The 15030-nt window shown below is 57.6% G+C and overlaps 1 protein-coding gene across 11 annotated transcripts in view; it reads left to right on the top strand.

Moving 5' to 3' along the window:
• Nucleotides 1–15030, top strand: part of UNKL (unk like zinc finger) — a 50962-nt gene that overhangs the window by 13656 nt on the left and 22276 nt on the right. For 9 of the 11 annotated variants that reach the window (XR_008514770.2, XR_008514769.2, XR_010137704.1 and 6 more), the window contains 5 exons: nt 1899–2034; nt 3590–3707; nt 6701–6785; nt 8019–8104; nt 10294–10356. Coding sequence is in view for 7 of the 11 variants with exons in the window: in XM_024233935.3 (XP_024089703.2) it covers nt 1899–2034; nt 3590–3707; nt 6701–6785; nt 8019–8104; nt 10294–10356 (488 nt within the window). In the remaining 4 variants the exon portion in view is untranslated. Of the gene's footprint in view, nt 1–1898; nt 2035–2465; nt 2946–3589; nt 3708–6700; nt 6786–8018; nt 8105–10293; nt 10357–15030 lie in introns of those variants that run through there. The other 2 variants (XM_054534462.2, XR_008514771.2) reach the window with 2 other exon arrangements.

Raw genomic sequence — 15030 nt, 5'->3', positions numbered from 1 at the left:
GATGCCCAGCAGAGCCCCCAGCCCACCACGCGCCCACCAGGATGCCCAGCAGAGCCCCCAGCCCACCACGCGCCCACCAGGATGCCCAGCAGAGCCCCCAGCCCACCACGCGCCCACCAGGATGCCCAGCAGAGCCCCCAGCCCACCACGCGCCCACCAGGATGCCCAGCAGAGTCCCCAGCCCACCACGCGCCCACCAGGATGCCCAGCAGAGCCCCCAGCCCACCACGCGCCCACCAGGATGCCCAGCAGAGCCCTCAGCCCTGTGCCTCTCTGGGGTGGTGCTCTAGACAGCAGCTTTCAAATCCCTGAGCTTGGCCAGAAACACATGGACCAGGAGGCTGTCCCTCGGGGCTGGGGGACCTGCATTCCTGGCTGGCACACAGATGAGGTTATATGTAGGGGAGAGTTTGATTTGAAAAAAAACGTAGTAAGGCTGGGAGCACTGGCTCATGCCTGTAGTCTCAGCACTTTGGGAGACCGAGGTGGGCAGATCACTTGAGGTCAGGAGTTCGAGGCCAGCCTGGCCAACGTGATGAAACCACGTCTCTACTAAAAATACAAAAAATTAGCTGGTTGTGGTGGTGGGCGCCTGTAATCCTAGCTACTAGGGAGGCTGAGGCTGGAGAATCTCTTGAACTCGGGAGGTGAAGGTTGCAGTGAGCCAAGATTACGCCACTGCACTCTAGTGTGGGTGACAGAGTGAGACTCCGTCTCAAAAAAAAAAAATGTGGTAAAATACACACTACGTAAAATGCACCATTTTTAAGTGTACAGTTCAGTGGCATTTAGCACATTTGCAGTATTGTGCAGCCACCACCTCTCTGTAGTTCCAGAACATTCCATCCCTGCAGAAGGAGTCTCCCTGCTTATGAGCAGTTCCTCCCCATCCCCTCCCTGGCCCCTGCGCTCACTGGCCTGCATCCCATCTCTATGAATTTGCCTATTCTGGATGTTGCGTATGGCAGCAATTTTTTGTTGTTGTTGTTGTTTGAGACGGAGTCTCGCTCTGTCGCCCAGGCTGGAGTACAGTGGCGCGATCTCAGCTCACTGCAACCTCTGCCTGCGAGGTTGAAGCAATTCTCCTGCCTCGGCCTCCTGAGTAGCTGGGATTACAGGCAGGCACCACCATGCCCGGCTAATTTTTTATTTTTAGTAGAGATAGGGTTTCACTGTGTTGGCCAGGCAGGTCTTGAACTCCTGACCTTGTGATCCACCCACCTCGGCCTCCCAAAGTTCTGGGATAACAGGCGTGAGCCACCACGTCCGGCCCAGTGAATGGCTTCTAAACTTAGGCTTTATTTTTTAGAGCAGTTTTCGGTTCACAGCAAAACTGAGTAGAAAAATAGATTTCCCAAACACCCCCTGCCCCCTCAGCCTCCCCTGCCATGCACCTCCTGCACTGCGAGGTACGCTTGTTACCAACAGTGAACCCACACTGAGGTGTGCTTGTCACCCAGAGGCTGCGGTGCGCATGAGGCTCAACGTGCAGTATTTCAGGGTGTGCGTTTCTCTGGATTTTAGCATATTCACAAAGCTGTGCAACCATCACCTCTATCTAGTTGGAGAACGTTTTTATCCCCCAGCAAGGAAGCCGCACACCCACAGCAGGACTCCCTCCCACCCCTGGTGGTCTCGGCTCCACTCTGTCTCTGTGGGTTCTCTAGTTCTGGGCATTTTCACATAAACAGAATCACACCACGTGGCCTTCAGCCCGGCTTCCCTCATGGAGAGCGAGTCCTTTGACATCCGCATGTGCCGTGGCGTGTGTCTGCGCTCCCTGAGTCCTCCTGCAGCTCTTTCCATTGGGGGACAGCCAGGTCCTTCCACCTTTGGTCTCCTGTGCCCAGCATCGCCTCCAGTCATGCTGCTCAGGCACCGTGTGGCCCATTTTTCAGATGCCAACTTCGTGCTGGGCAGCTACAAGACGGAGCAGTGCCCGAAGCCGCCGCGCCTGTGCCGCCAGGGCTATGCGTGCCCGCACTACCACAACAGCCGGGACAGGCGGCGCAACCCCCGGCGGTTCCAGTACAGGTGAGTCTGCGGGACTGTGCTCAGAGGACCCCGGCTGGTGGGTGTCCTTCCCGGCCTGTTGCCTGCACTGCCCACCCCGGGGTTCTAATGGGAGGGCTGCCCTTGTGGCACCATCACCCCTGGGAGGGGAGGGCATCTCCAAGCACAGTGGCTATGGGAGGTGCCATGGAGGCCTACGCATCTGTCCTGGGGACGGCCTCCCCACCCACACTCAGTGTCTCCCATGCAGTCCCCTACCGGGGCCCCTCTGCCAGGCAAGGGGACGGAGCACTGCAGGAAGGACCCCAAGCCCGGCTGGGACCCCCATGTGCCCCACCCGTGCCTCTGGTCGCAGCCACGCTCTCCGGGCTGTGGGCCGCGTGCTGTCTCCTCACCCGAGCTGCCGGGGGCTCGGGCACTGTCGTCACCTGGGATCAATCTTGTCTTCACAGCTGGCAGCTGGGACACCGGGTCCTTAGGCTGAGTCCCAGGGCCAACAACCCAAGGGTCGCCCTGCCCAGGGTGCACACAGGACCTTCCTCCACCGCCTGAGCCCCAACTGTCCTCTGGGTCTGGCTTGCGGGTTTGGCACCTCGCAGCGTGCTTGCCTCTGAAGCCCCTTTCTCCTCCTTGCTCCAGCCCGGCCTTCTGGTTGTGCCTGGCCTGGCTTGCCTCCTGTCTGCAGTTTGCACCTGAGAGGGGGGTGTGGGGTGCAGACCCCACAGGGTGTCTGGATGCCTGGGCCATGGCCTTGGCCTCCCTGAGGCCCTGTCTGTGTCCAGCTCTTCCTTTGAGCAGAGAGCCACCCTCGCCTCTTCTGAATGACCTGGTGCTGCCTCGAATGCCCCGGAGGGCGCCTGTGCTTCCCATGGGAAGGACGCCCCACTCCTTGTTGTTTTGCCACGTTCAGTCTCCCTCTGAGCAGCTTCCAAGTAAGGGACCTGAACGGCTGTAGAACAAACCACAAATTAGTGTCTAAGATTTTGTCATCGCCCGTCATGGAAAGAAAAGAAAAATTATTTACTTCAACAGGCATTTAATGTGTCCCATAAATCCAAGTCCGTTACAATCAGGCCGCTAGAGAGTCCACGAAGAGTAGAGCATTTTGTTTTTTTATGAGACAGAGTCTCACTCTGTCGCCCAGGCTGGAGTGCGGTGGTGCAGTCTCAGCTCACTGCAGTAGGAACATAGGTAATTTGAAATTGGTGCGGAGTTTTAAATTGTGGGATCAAAACTCTTGCTTCCATTTTATAGAAAGTTGGGGAGGAGACAGCCCCGTGCTGTCCGGGCGCCCAGCCTCACTGCCCCCAGGAGGTTCGGCTGCTTCTCCCTTGCGTTCTCCACGTCTGTGAGGGTAGCTCTGACTCAGACTCAAGTTGAATTCTGTGAAGAACAGCCCCGGGGCTCCTGACCCCATCCTGGCACTGGCCGGGCCTGCGCGTCCGTGAGCGCAAAGCTGCATTTCCTGTCACTCCAGGGCCCCATGCCTGAGGCCCCTCCTGGTGGGAGGCAGACACCCCTGGGCACACAAGGAATCTTGTCCTCCTGTGTCCCCCTGACACATCCTCATCCCCAGGTCCACGCCCTGCCCCAGCGTGAAGCACGGGGATGAGTGGGGGGAGCCCTCACGCTGCGACGGCGGCGACAGCTGCCAGTATTGCCACTCCCGCACGGAGCAACAGTTCCATCCCGAGGTACGTCCCTCCGATCCCCTAGGCGTAGGGGTTGCTGGAAGGCCCCGGAGAAGCTGTGGGGTTCACAGCGTGGTTATCACACAGAAGGAACAGTGATTAACTTTGGCCGAGGGCTGGCACAGGTCGGGAAGCCTGAGGGGGGCACGAGGGCTGTACCTGCTTGCTTGTCTTGCTTGCTGGCCTTCAGGCTGCCCTCAGCCGGCGAGTCTCTCCACTTGGCCTGTAACAGAAGAAAGAGTCGTGCGGGAAAAAAGGAGGGAGAAAATGTCAATTAAAAACATACATATTCAGGGCTGGGTGCAGTAGCTCACGCCTGTAATCCCAGCACTTTGGGAGGCTGAGGCAGGTGGATAACGAGGTCAGGAGATCAAGACCATCCTGACAAAACCCCGTCTCTACTAAAAATGCAAAAAATTAGCCGGGCACGGTGGCGGGCGCCTGTAGTCCCAGCTACTTAGGAGGCTGAGGCAGGAGAATGGCGTGAGCCCAGGAGGCGGAGCTTGCAGTGAGCTGAGATTGTGCCACTGCACTCTGGGCTGGGCAACAGAGCAAGACTCTGTCTCAAGGAAAAAAAAAAAAAGAAAAGAAAAAAAATATATATATTCAGGCCGGGCACGGTGGGTCACACTGTAATCTCAGCACTTTGGGAGGCAGAGGCGGGCAAATCACTTGAGGTCAGGGGTTCGAAACCAGCCTGGTCAACATGTCTGTACTAAAAATACCAAAATTACTGGGTGTAGTGGTGCACGCCTGTAGTCCCAGCTGCTCGGGAGGCTGAGATGCGAGGATCACTTGAACTTGGGAGGCTGAGACGTGAGTATCACTTGAACCCGGGAGGCAGAGCTTAGAGTGAGCCCAGATCACGCCACTGCGCTCCAGCCTGGAGGACAGAACGAGACGCCATCTCAAGAAAACAAAACAAAACAAAACAAAACATACATATTCAGGCCAGGCATGGTGGCTCACACTGCAATCCCAGCACTTTGGAAGGCTGAGGCAGGTACATCACTTGAGGTCAGGGGTTCGAAACCAGCCTGGTCAACATGGCGAAACCCTGTCTCTACTAAAAATACAAAAATTAGACAGGTATAGCGGTGCGCGCCTATAGTCTCAGCTACTTGGAGGCTGAGGCGCGAGGATCACTTGAACCCGGGAGGCTGAGGTTGCAGTGAGCCGAGATTGTGCCACTGCACTCCAGCCTGGGGGATAGAGCAAGACTCTATCTAAAAAAAGTAAAATCCTCAGCCAAGGGGGAGGCGCGCAGGAGCTGGGAGGGACCAGGCGCTGCTTCCCGTCGTTTCTTGACGCATGTTGTCACAGACACGCATCATGCTTTCTGGGTGTCGGTGACCACACACTCAGTGGTGCCACCAGGGGCCTGTCGGGAGTCCGGTGTCCGGGGCCTTTTCTGTATTCGGTCACGCAGGCCTGGCTGCAGACCCCAGTCTCCGGTACCCAGCTGAGTGGAGCTGGCACCATGTGGGCCACAGCCGCACTATAAATCCTGAGTGAGATAAACCCTCCCACCTGGGCCCCGCCCCAGGTAAACAAGGACTCTTCCCAGGCAGGAAGTTCCTGGGGCGGAAGGGGCAGCCTGAGATGGAGCCAGGCCTGTGCCCCCACTAGAAGGTACAGGGTGTGGACGGTACAAGGAGGCTGTGTTCACACCCAGCCGTGTAGTTGCCAATGGACCATACTCAGATTTGTATTAAAAACAAACAGGCCAGGCACAGTGGCTCACGCCTGTAATCCCAGCACTTTGGGAGGCCAAGGCAGGCAGATCACCTGAGGTCAGGAGTTTGAGACCAGCCTGGCCAACATGTTGAACCCGTCTCTACTAAAAATACAAAACTTAGCCAGGTTTGGTGGCTCATGCCTGTAGTCACAGCTACTCAGGAGGCTGAGGCAGGAGAATTGCTTGAATCCAGGAGGCAGAGGTTGCAGTGAGCCAAGATGGCGCCATTGTACTCCAGCCTGGGCGACAGAGCCAGACTCTGGCTCAAAAAAAAAAAAAAAAAAAAAAAGAACAGACCAGGCACGGTGGTTCACGCCTGTAATCCCAGCACTTTGTGGGGCCGAGGTGAACAGATCACCTGAGGTCAGGAGTTTGAGACCAGCCTGGCCAACATAGTGAAACCCCATCTTTACTAATACTACAAAAATTAGCCAGGCGTGGTGGCACATGCTTGTAATCCCAGCTACTTGGGAGGCTGAGGCAAGAGAATCACTTGAACTTGGGAGGTGGACGTTGCAGTGAGCCGAGATCATGCGACTGCACTCCAGCCTGGGCGACAGAGCAAGACTGTCTCTCAAAAAACAAACAAACAAAATGAACAAGCAAACGAGCCCCCACCGGGTGCCTGATGTGGTGGGAGGGCCGTGGGGGGTGGGGCCGGGCTGGAGGTCAGGAGAGAGGCTTCCTGCTGGGACCCAGGCAGGTGTGGGCACTGGGGGCCGGGTGTGCCAGGTGCCGTGTCCTTCCCGGAGAGCTACGGAGCAGGAGGGGCTGGGCCAGGCCTCCCAAGGCAGATTGGGGGCTTCTAGGCTGGTCTGTCCCTTGCCGGGTCTTAAGTGTTGTTGACCTCATGAGAGGGGCTGTCACCCTAGGTGAAGGGTCAGTGGGTCTGGTCAGGGAACAGACACACTTGTTCCTTTTAATAGGCACCTATTAGGCACCTGCTGCATACCAGACTCTGAATTTGGTGCATCTTTTAGAAAATATCAAGCGGGGAAATGACTTTGCCTGTGATGTGAGGGCAGATGCTGCGGGAATGGCCCCACATGTGTGCGTGTTCCTGCGGGTCGGCTCTGCAGAGAGGAGGAATGTGGGGACCAAGGGCACACATGGAGGAGGGCAGGGCCCACGCCCCCTTTTTCAGGGGTGTCTTGTTATGATTTGGAGCTTAATCCTCTCCCTTGGGATGACGCCAGCTGTGGTCTTTCCACAGAATCCCATTTCCAATCCAGCCTCTTTATTTCACTTTTTTCCCCAGATCTACAAATCTACAAAATGCAACGACATGCGCCAGACCGGGTACTGCCCGCGCGGCCCCTTCTGTGCCTTTGCACACATTGAGAGTGAGTAACCGTCCCTGTGGCAGGTTCACCTTAGCAGGTTGCGCGGCTCTGCAGGCCCTCACTGGAGTTACTGATAACCCGGAGCTGGCCACGAGGACCTGGAAGGCGGGTGGGAGCTCAGCACCGTGGTTGGGGGCTGGGGGTCCCTGACATGCCTGTGGAGGCTCCCTGGGGTGTTTGTGCCATGTGAGGCTGGGCTCCCTCCACGCTGGTGTGGGCCAGGCCTGGTGGAACCTGCAGGGACCCTATCTCCAGGCACGCTGGGGCCCTGAGCCTGGAGGCTGAGTCCTGGTGTGGGCCGGCTGGCACCTCCACCTGCCTCCTGGGCATCCAAGCTGGGTCCTTCTGCCACCCGCTCGCTGCCTGGGCCTTGCTCTGAGACTGCCATCTTGCCGGGCACCCACCCAGGAGCACCACCTTCCTTGTGGAGAGAGGGGGTCTGTCCGCCCCAGCTCGGGGAGACAGCAGAGACCCTTGAGCAAGGGTTGCTCAGGGTGACCCCGTGCTTTCCAGAGCCCATTTGCTGTCCAGGGGATGAGGGCTTAGCTTTGGCGATGACATGGTCCCTAACAAGTTCCCAGCAGCAGAAACAAGCCCCAGTGGGAACCCACGCGGCCTCCTCCACGCTCCAGTGGGTTTCCTCCTTGGCAGCCCTGGGGTTTGGGTTCAGTGGGAACCCGCGCAGCCTCCTCCACGCTCCAGTGGGTTTCCTCCTGGCAGCCCTGGGGTTTGGGTTCAGTGGGAACCCGCGCAGCCTCCTCCACGCTCCAGTGGGTTTCCTCCTGGCAGCCCTGGGGTTTGGGTTCAGTGGGAACCCACGCGGCCTCCTCCACGCTGCAGTGGGTTTCCTCCTCGCAGCCCTGGGGTTTGGGTTCAGTGGGAACCCACGCGGCCTCCTCCTCGCAGCCCTAGGATTTGGGTTCCAGGTTTTCTGTGTGTGGTCACAAGCTCAAATTTTCCTTTGTTTTTTATTTTAGTGGGGAGAGCAGCTATTCTTGTTCACATTTTAAACATTGCTTTTAGTATTAAAAACATGAAAAACTGGTCTAAGGCCCGAGGGTCCTGTTGCCCTGAGTGTCCCCTGTCACTGCCCAGCCGTCCTCTGCCACACCCCTGAGGGATGATTGTGACGAGGCCGCGCACACTTGGCCCTGACGTGTGGTGCGGAGACTTCTGCGTGTCACTGTCACCCACCAGCGGCCCTCAGAGTCTGCTCCTCCCCTGTCCTTGCAGAGAGCCTGGGGATGGTGAATGAATGGGGCTGTCGCGACCTCCACCTCACGAGTCCTGCCTCCACGGGCAGCGGCCAGCCGGGAAATGTAAGTGAACGGCGTTCCCGGGACAATGCCCAGTGGCCTTTGGTTTAATTGAACTGTTAGGGATGTGGATGGATATGAGTTTTCAGCAATGTGGTCTTGGGCAGTCTGTGGAGTTCGTGGCTCTTCTAGAAGAGTCTAGAAAAATCCTTGCCACTACGCTGGGGGCAGTGGCTCACGCCTGTCATCCCAGCACTTTGGGAGGCTGAGGCGGGTGGATCACCTGAGGTCAGGAGTTCAAGACCAGCCTGGCCAACATGGTGAAACCCCATCTGTCCTAAAAATACAAAATTAACCAGGTGTGGTGGTGGGCGCCTGTAATCTTAGCTACTCAGGAGGCTGAGGCAGGAGAATCGCTTGAACCCAGGAGACGGAGGTTGTGGTGAGCTGAGATCCCGTCATTTCACTCCAGTGTGGGTGACAGAATTGAGACCCTGTCTCAAACAAAAAAAAGAGGCGGGAAGAGGGGGTTGGGCTCCTAGGAAGGTAAGGCTATGGGGGAGACTGGCGGAAGGTAAGAGTAACTTCAGTGAGGTTGGTTACGCAGCCTCAATCTGCAGTCTCCTCCTGGTGTGGAGAGGGGAGAGGACACCTTCACAGAGGGAATTCACGCCCGGCTTCGAGGCGGGAAGGAGGCAGAGAGCTGTTCCCCCATCTGCTGTTTCTCAGCTGCTTTCACCTCAAAATAATCTTTTTGTCAAAGAGCGGCATGTTTTGGGGTGGCATACTCTGACCCCCTTCATATATTTCGTACAGTTTCACCTGAGCCTCTACCTAGGTGAACGGCTCGGTTTGGGGTTTGATGCTGTGGTTGGTTCAGGGAGTGCAGAGCTGGCACCCTGCCTTCACACGGACCAACCCAGGGTCAGAGAGCCGTGTTCAAGTGTAAGAAATGGAACTCAGGGCCGGGCGCGGTGGCTCACGCCTGTAATCCCAGCACTTTTGGAGGCCAAGGCGGGTGGATCACCTGAGGTCAGGAGTTTGAGACCAGCCTGATGAACATGGTGAAACCCCTTCTCTACTAAAAATACAAAAATTAGCCAGGCATGATGGCATGTGCTTGTAATCCCAGCTACTCCAGAGGCTGAGGCAGGAGAATCGCTTGAACCCAGTAGGCGGAGGTTGCAGTGAGCTGAGAATGCGCCACTGCATTCCAGGCTGGATGACAGAGTGAGACTTTGTCTCAGAAAAAAAATGAAAAGAAATGGAACTCAGGAGAACCAACGGGGAGCCAGCAGATTCAGACGTCTCTTCTGTTTCATGAGACCTTCAAGATTTGGCATCTTTGGCCAGTTGCAGTGGCTCACGCCTGTAAACCAAGCACTTTGGGAGGCTGAGGTGGGACAATTGCTTGAGGTCAGGAGTTCAAGACCCGCCTGGGCAACATAACAACACTGTGTCTCTACAGAAAGCTTTGAAAAATTAACTGGGTCCACTGGCAAATGCCTGTGCTCCCAGCTTCTTGGGAGGCTGAAACAGGAGGATTGCTTTAGCCAGGGAGGTCACGCCACTGCGCTCCAGCCTGGGCGACAGAGTGAGAACCTGTCTCAAAACAAAACAAAACAAAAATAGCGTTTGTCTAAATTCTGAGCAGAGCTGATGTCTCTGTGTGTGTGTGTGTGTGTGTGCAGAGCTGATGTCTCTGTGTGTGTGTGTGTATATCTTTAAGGGACCAGGAGTACTTCTGAATAGGTATATATATGTGTGTGTGTGTGTATTTTTTTTTTTTTTTTTTGGAGACAGAGTCTCACTCTATCGCCCAGCCTGCAGTGCAGTGGTATGACCTTGGCTCACTGCAACCTCCACCTCCCGGGTTCAAGCAATTATCCTTTTTAAAATTTTTTATTCTATTTTTTGAGACGGAGTTTCACTCTTGTTGCCCAGGCTGGAGTGCAATGGTGCCATCTCGGCTCACTGCAACCTCCACCTCCTGGGTTCACGCGATTCTCTTGCCTCAGCCTCTCGAGTAGCTGAAACTACAGGCGTGTGCCACCACGCCTGGCTATTTTTTGTGTTTTTAGTAGAGACAGGTTTTCTCCATGTTGGCCAGGCTGGTCTCGAACTCCTGAGCTCAGATGATCCGCCCGCCTCAGCCTCCCAAAGTGCTGCCACTGTGCCCAGCCTGAATTGTATATTTTTAATTTACATTTCCTCCCTGCTTTTTCCACACATGACTGTTTTTTATGTTGCAGGCCAAGCGGAGAGACTCGCCGGCCGAGGGCGGCCCGAGGGGCAGCGAGCAAGACAGCAAGCAGGTACAAGCCCCCCAAGGTTTCTTGCCCTAGTGCCTGACATCGCGTTAGGGCCGAGGCTTCCCGCCCCCGTGCCGGACATTGCGTTAGGGCCGAGGCTTCCCGCCCCTGTGCTGGACCCGCGGCATCGCATTAGGGCCGCGTTCTTGCATCCTTGGTCCCTCCCACTCTCAGCTTGCAAAGCCATCTGGTTAACGTCCACTTGTTATAGAGTTAGCTCTCTCCTGGTACCCCCGTGTTTGTCTGTTTGAAACATTCGTGTTATACCTTGGAAACAAAGCCAAAACATCCTGCCGTTTTCCGCTCGGGGAAATAAGAGGGGCCCTTTGGAGCCCATCTGTGTTACTTTTCTTGGGCTGCTAGGGAAGGATGCAGATGGGGCCGTTCAAACAGCAGAACTTGCCGGGCGTGGTGGCTCACACCTGTAATCCCAGCACTTTGAGAGGCCAAGGCGGGCAGATCACGAGGTCAGGAGTCCGGGACCAGCCTGGCCAACATGGTGAAACCCCATCTGTACTAAAAATACAAAATATTAGTCAGGCATGGTGGCACGTGCCTGTAGTCCCAGCTACTCGGGAAACTGAGGCAGAGAATCGCTTGAAGCCGGGAGGTGGAGGTTGCAGTGAGCCGAGATCGTGCCACTGCACTGCATCCTGGGTGACACCGCGAGACTCTGTCTCTGAATGAATGAATGAGGTAGTTTTGGTTGGGCACAGTAGCTCACACCTGTGGTTCCAGCACTTTGGGAGGCTGAGGCAAGAGAATTGCTGGAGCCCAGGAGGTGGAGGTTGCAGTGAGCCAAGCACTCCAGCCTGGGCGACAGAGTGAGGCCCTGTCTCAAACCAAACCAAAACCAAACCAATCCCCAAGCAGCAGCACTTGACTCTCTCAATTCTGGGGGCTGAGTCCAAGCTTGAGCTGTCCAGAGCTGGCTCCTGAGGCCCCCCTGGGTGCAGATGCTGCCTCCTCCGTGTCCTTTGGGGTCACCCCTCTGTGCGTGGGCATCCCTGGGGTCTCTTCCTGAGGACAGCGGCTGCGTAGGGCCCTGCCCCAACACCTCGTTTCATTGTTGCTGTTGTTTTTTTTACAGTTTCTTACATTTTTTGAGGCAGGGTCTGGCTCTGTCACCCAGGTGGAGTGCAGTGGCCCAGTCCCAGCTCACTGCAGCCCGGGACTCCCAGGCTTGAAGCAGTCCTCCCACTTCAGCCTCCTGAGTCGCTGGGACCCCAGGCATACACCACCAGGCTTGGCTAATTTTTGTATTTTTTTAGAAATGGGGTTGCCCAGGCTGGTCTCGAACTCCTAGGCTCAAGCAGTCCTCCTGCTTTGACCTCCCAAAGTGTTGGGATTACAGGTGTGAGCCTCCACGCCTGGAGTAAGAACTTGTTTCACCTTAATTACTCCTCACAGGCCCTATCTCCAAATTTAGTCACACCGGGGGTCAAGGCTTCCACGTAGGAATTTGCGGGGGACACATTTGGTCCATAACAAAGACACTGTGCTGACTGAAATGAGCCAGTTACTGAAAGGCAAATCCTGCATGATTCCACTCACAGGAGGTCTCTAGCGGAGTCACATACACAGACAGCAGGTGGCATGGTGGGGGCCGGGGCTGGGGGAGGGGGCAAGTGTTCACGGGGTCAGAGCTTCCGGCTGGAAGATGAGGAGTTCTGGAGGTGGACGCAGTGATGGCTGCACAGCGGCGTGGATGGAATTCATGCCACTTACTGCACCAAACTATGGCCGCTGTAGTAAATTTTATATTATATTTCACCATAATACAGGAAAGAAAAGCCAGGCAGGCAGTGCCGGTGGTAGCTTGGGGTGTGCTGTCCCCACGGGGCGAACGGTGCCAGTGTTAGCGCAGGCATGGCATCCCCACAGGGAGAATGGCGCTGGTGTTAGCGAAGGCGCAGTGTCCCCATGGGGTAGGTGATGCCAGTGTTAGCAGAGGCGCAGCATCCCCATTGGGCTAACGGTGCTGGTGTTAGCGGAGGCGCGGTGTCCCCGTGGTGTGAACGGTGCTGGTGTTAGCGGAGGCGCGGTGTCCCCGTGGTGTGAACGGTGCTGGTGTTAGCGGAGGCGCGGTGTCCCCGTGGTGTGAACGGTGCTGGTGTTAGCGGAGGCGCGGTGTCCCCGTGGTGTGAACGGTGCTGGTGTTAGCGGAGGCGCGGTGTCCCCGTGGTGTGAACGGTGCTGGTGTTAGCGGAGGCGCGGTGTCCCCGTGGTGTGAACGGTGCTGGTGTTAGCGGAGGCGCGGTGTCCCCGTGGTGTGAACGGTGCTGGTGTTAGCGGAGGCGCGGTGTCCCCGTGGTGTGAACGGTGCTGGTGTTAGCGGAGGCGCGGTGTCCCCGTGGTGTGAACGGTGCTGGTGTTAGCGGAGGCGCGGTGTCCCCGTGGTGTGAACGGTGCTGGTGTTAGTGGAGGTGCGGCGTCCCCATGGGGCAGGCGGTGCTGGTGTTAGCGGAGGTGTGGCATCCCCACGGGGCGGACGGTGCCGGTGTTAGTGGAGGTGCAAGATCCTCACGGGGCTCTCATCTGACCCCTCTCACCGTGCCCATCCCTCATGTGGATGGGCTCCCACACCAGGCCCGTCGTCTGTGGCCGTTGTGCCTTGAGGGACAAGGAGTGACATGGATGTTGATGATTTTCAGGTGATCATTTCGGCTGAAGTCACAGTGTGTGCATCACCCCGGCCAGCTCCCGGGCAGGGTCAGCACAGGGTCTGGGGGTCACTCAGGGCTGAGGCTTTCTCTCTGGTCCCTGTTGGTTTATGGCCTCCAGCAGGCTGGGGAAGGCCTCCGGGGTGGAGTCCCCTCCTGCAGACAGCTGGGAAGGAGGCGGCCTTGGCTTCTGAGGGTGCTGCACTCACCCTGGGCCGGGCAGCGCTTTAGGAGCCTGAGGCCGCCTGTCCCAGCCGAGGGTCAGCCCGTGCCCAGCCCTCAGACCAGTGCTGCTTTGGGGGCAAACGTGGCACCTACACTGTGGTGCCTCCCGGCTTTCTGCATTCTTGGGCTCTATGCAGACACAGGTGCAGGGCACAGACTCCCTGTCCGACTGAGGGCAGGGCAGGCCTGCTCTGCAAACCCCAGCATTGTCCATGGCTTCTTGGTGGGCCCGGGGCCCTTCCAGGCAACAGTCCCTCGGCTCTCCCTTATGTGGGAGGTGGCCTCTGGGCCTGGGTGATGCTCTGGAGTTGGGTTCAGGCAAGGACTGAGATGCCCACAGGGGTCATGGAGCTGAGACTACATCCACAGGGGTGACTGTGACCCGGGCAGTGGCCTTTTGGCTCCTGGTGAGTCAGGACATGGTGGACCTGAGCCTGACTGAGCAGGGGCAGCTTGTGTGTAGGGACTGTGCCCCAGAGCACGGACCTGGGCAGAGCCCGGGACACAGGGTGGGCCGCCAAGACGTGGGACAAGGTGGGGGTTGGGAGGGCTTCTGCAGGCCGTGCAGCTGTGCGGCTATGCAGTGTCCACGTCCCAGGAGGGCTGTGCATTGCTATCCCTGAGCTTTTGGTTTTGAGTCACAGCTGCTGGATGCGGTGAGCTCAGCAGACCGCCTCACGTCACTCACCCCTTGCTGGTGCCTGCCTCCTCAGCCCCGCAGCCCTGGTGGCCCTGTCCTTTGCTGGTAGAGAAGGTCGGCTCCCTCCCCGATCCAAGCCGTCGGGGTACAAGGAGCTCCCAGGTGTCTGCGTTGCTCCTGGATGTCGGGTCACCAGAACGTCTGTCGAGAGATCCTTCTCAGCCTTCCTGGGGCCACACTGAGGCTCTGAAGCAGGGACAGGAAGTTCGAGGGGTAGGGGGCGGGTTGCCACTGAGATGGCACCAGGTCTTGAATCACCCATCGTGTTTCTGGGCTGCTTGCTGGAGAACATGAGGCTTCCAGCAACCCTGTCACCAGGCTCACCATGGGGGATTGATGGGGGGTGTCGGCAGTGCCATGCATGGCTGGGAGGGTCCCCGGTGCCTCATGGCTGGGTGGGTCCGTGGTGTTGCATGGCTGGGAGGGTCCCCGGTGCCGCATGGCTGGGTGGGTTCGCGTTGTTGCATGGCTGGGTGGGTCCGCGGTGTTGCATGGCTGGGAGGGTCCCCGGTGTTGCATGGCTGGGAGGGTCCCCGGTGTTGCATGGCTGGGAGGGTCCCCGGTGCCGCATGGCTGGCTGGGTCCGCGGTGTTGCATGGCTGGGTGGGTCCACGGTGTTCCATGGCTGGGATGGTCCGCGGTGTTGCATGGCTGGGTGGGTCTGCGGTGTTGCATGGCTGGGTGGGTCCTCGGTGTTGCATGGCTGGGTGGATCCGCGGTGTCACATGGCTATGTGGGTCTGCGGTGTAGGGTGCAGGAGTTACCGCCATCCCTGATGCTCATGGGGTGGACTGTGGTCACTTTTTTCATGGCTTGAGGGAAAGTGGTCTCTGGGCCAGGGAGAGGAAGTGGATTATGGACAAGGGGGCAGGCCCCGTCTCGCACCTGGGCAGGGAGCTCTGGTGGCTGTCTCCAGACTTTGCAGCTGGAGGGGACTGTTTTCAGAGTCAGTCATGGGGGGCTCTGTGCACCTCCTGTGCCATGGGCTGAGGAGCAAATCTGGTATGCAGAAGGAAGCCAGGGCAGGCAGCAGGACCCCTAGGTCACAGAAGCCTGGAGCCAGGCGCGTTCTTGTCGGGGATTTCTGAC

Source organism: Pongo abelii, chromosome 18 (genome assembly GCF_028885655.2).
Source record: "Pongo abelii isolate AG06213 chromosome 18, NHGRI_mPonAbe1-v2.0_pri, whole genome shotgun sequence".
NCBI classification, from domain to species: Eukaryota; Metazoa; Chordata; class Mammalia; order Primates; family Hominidae; genus Pongo; species Pongo abelii.
This window is presented reverse-complemented; position numbering and strand designations above follow the sequence as displayed.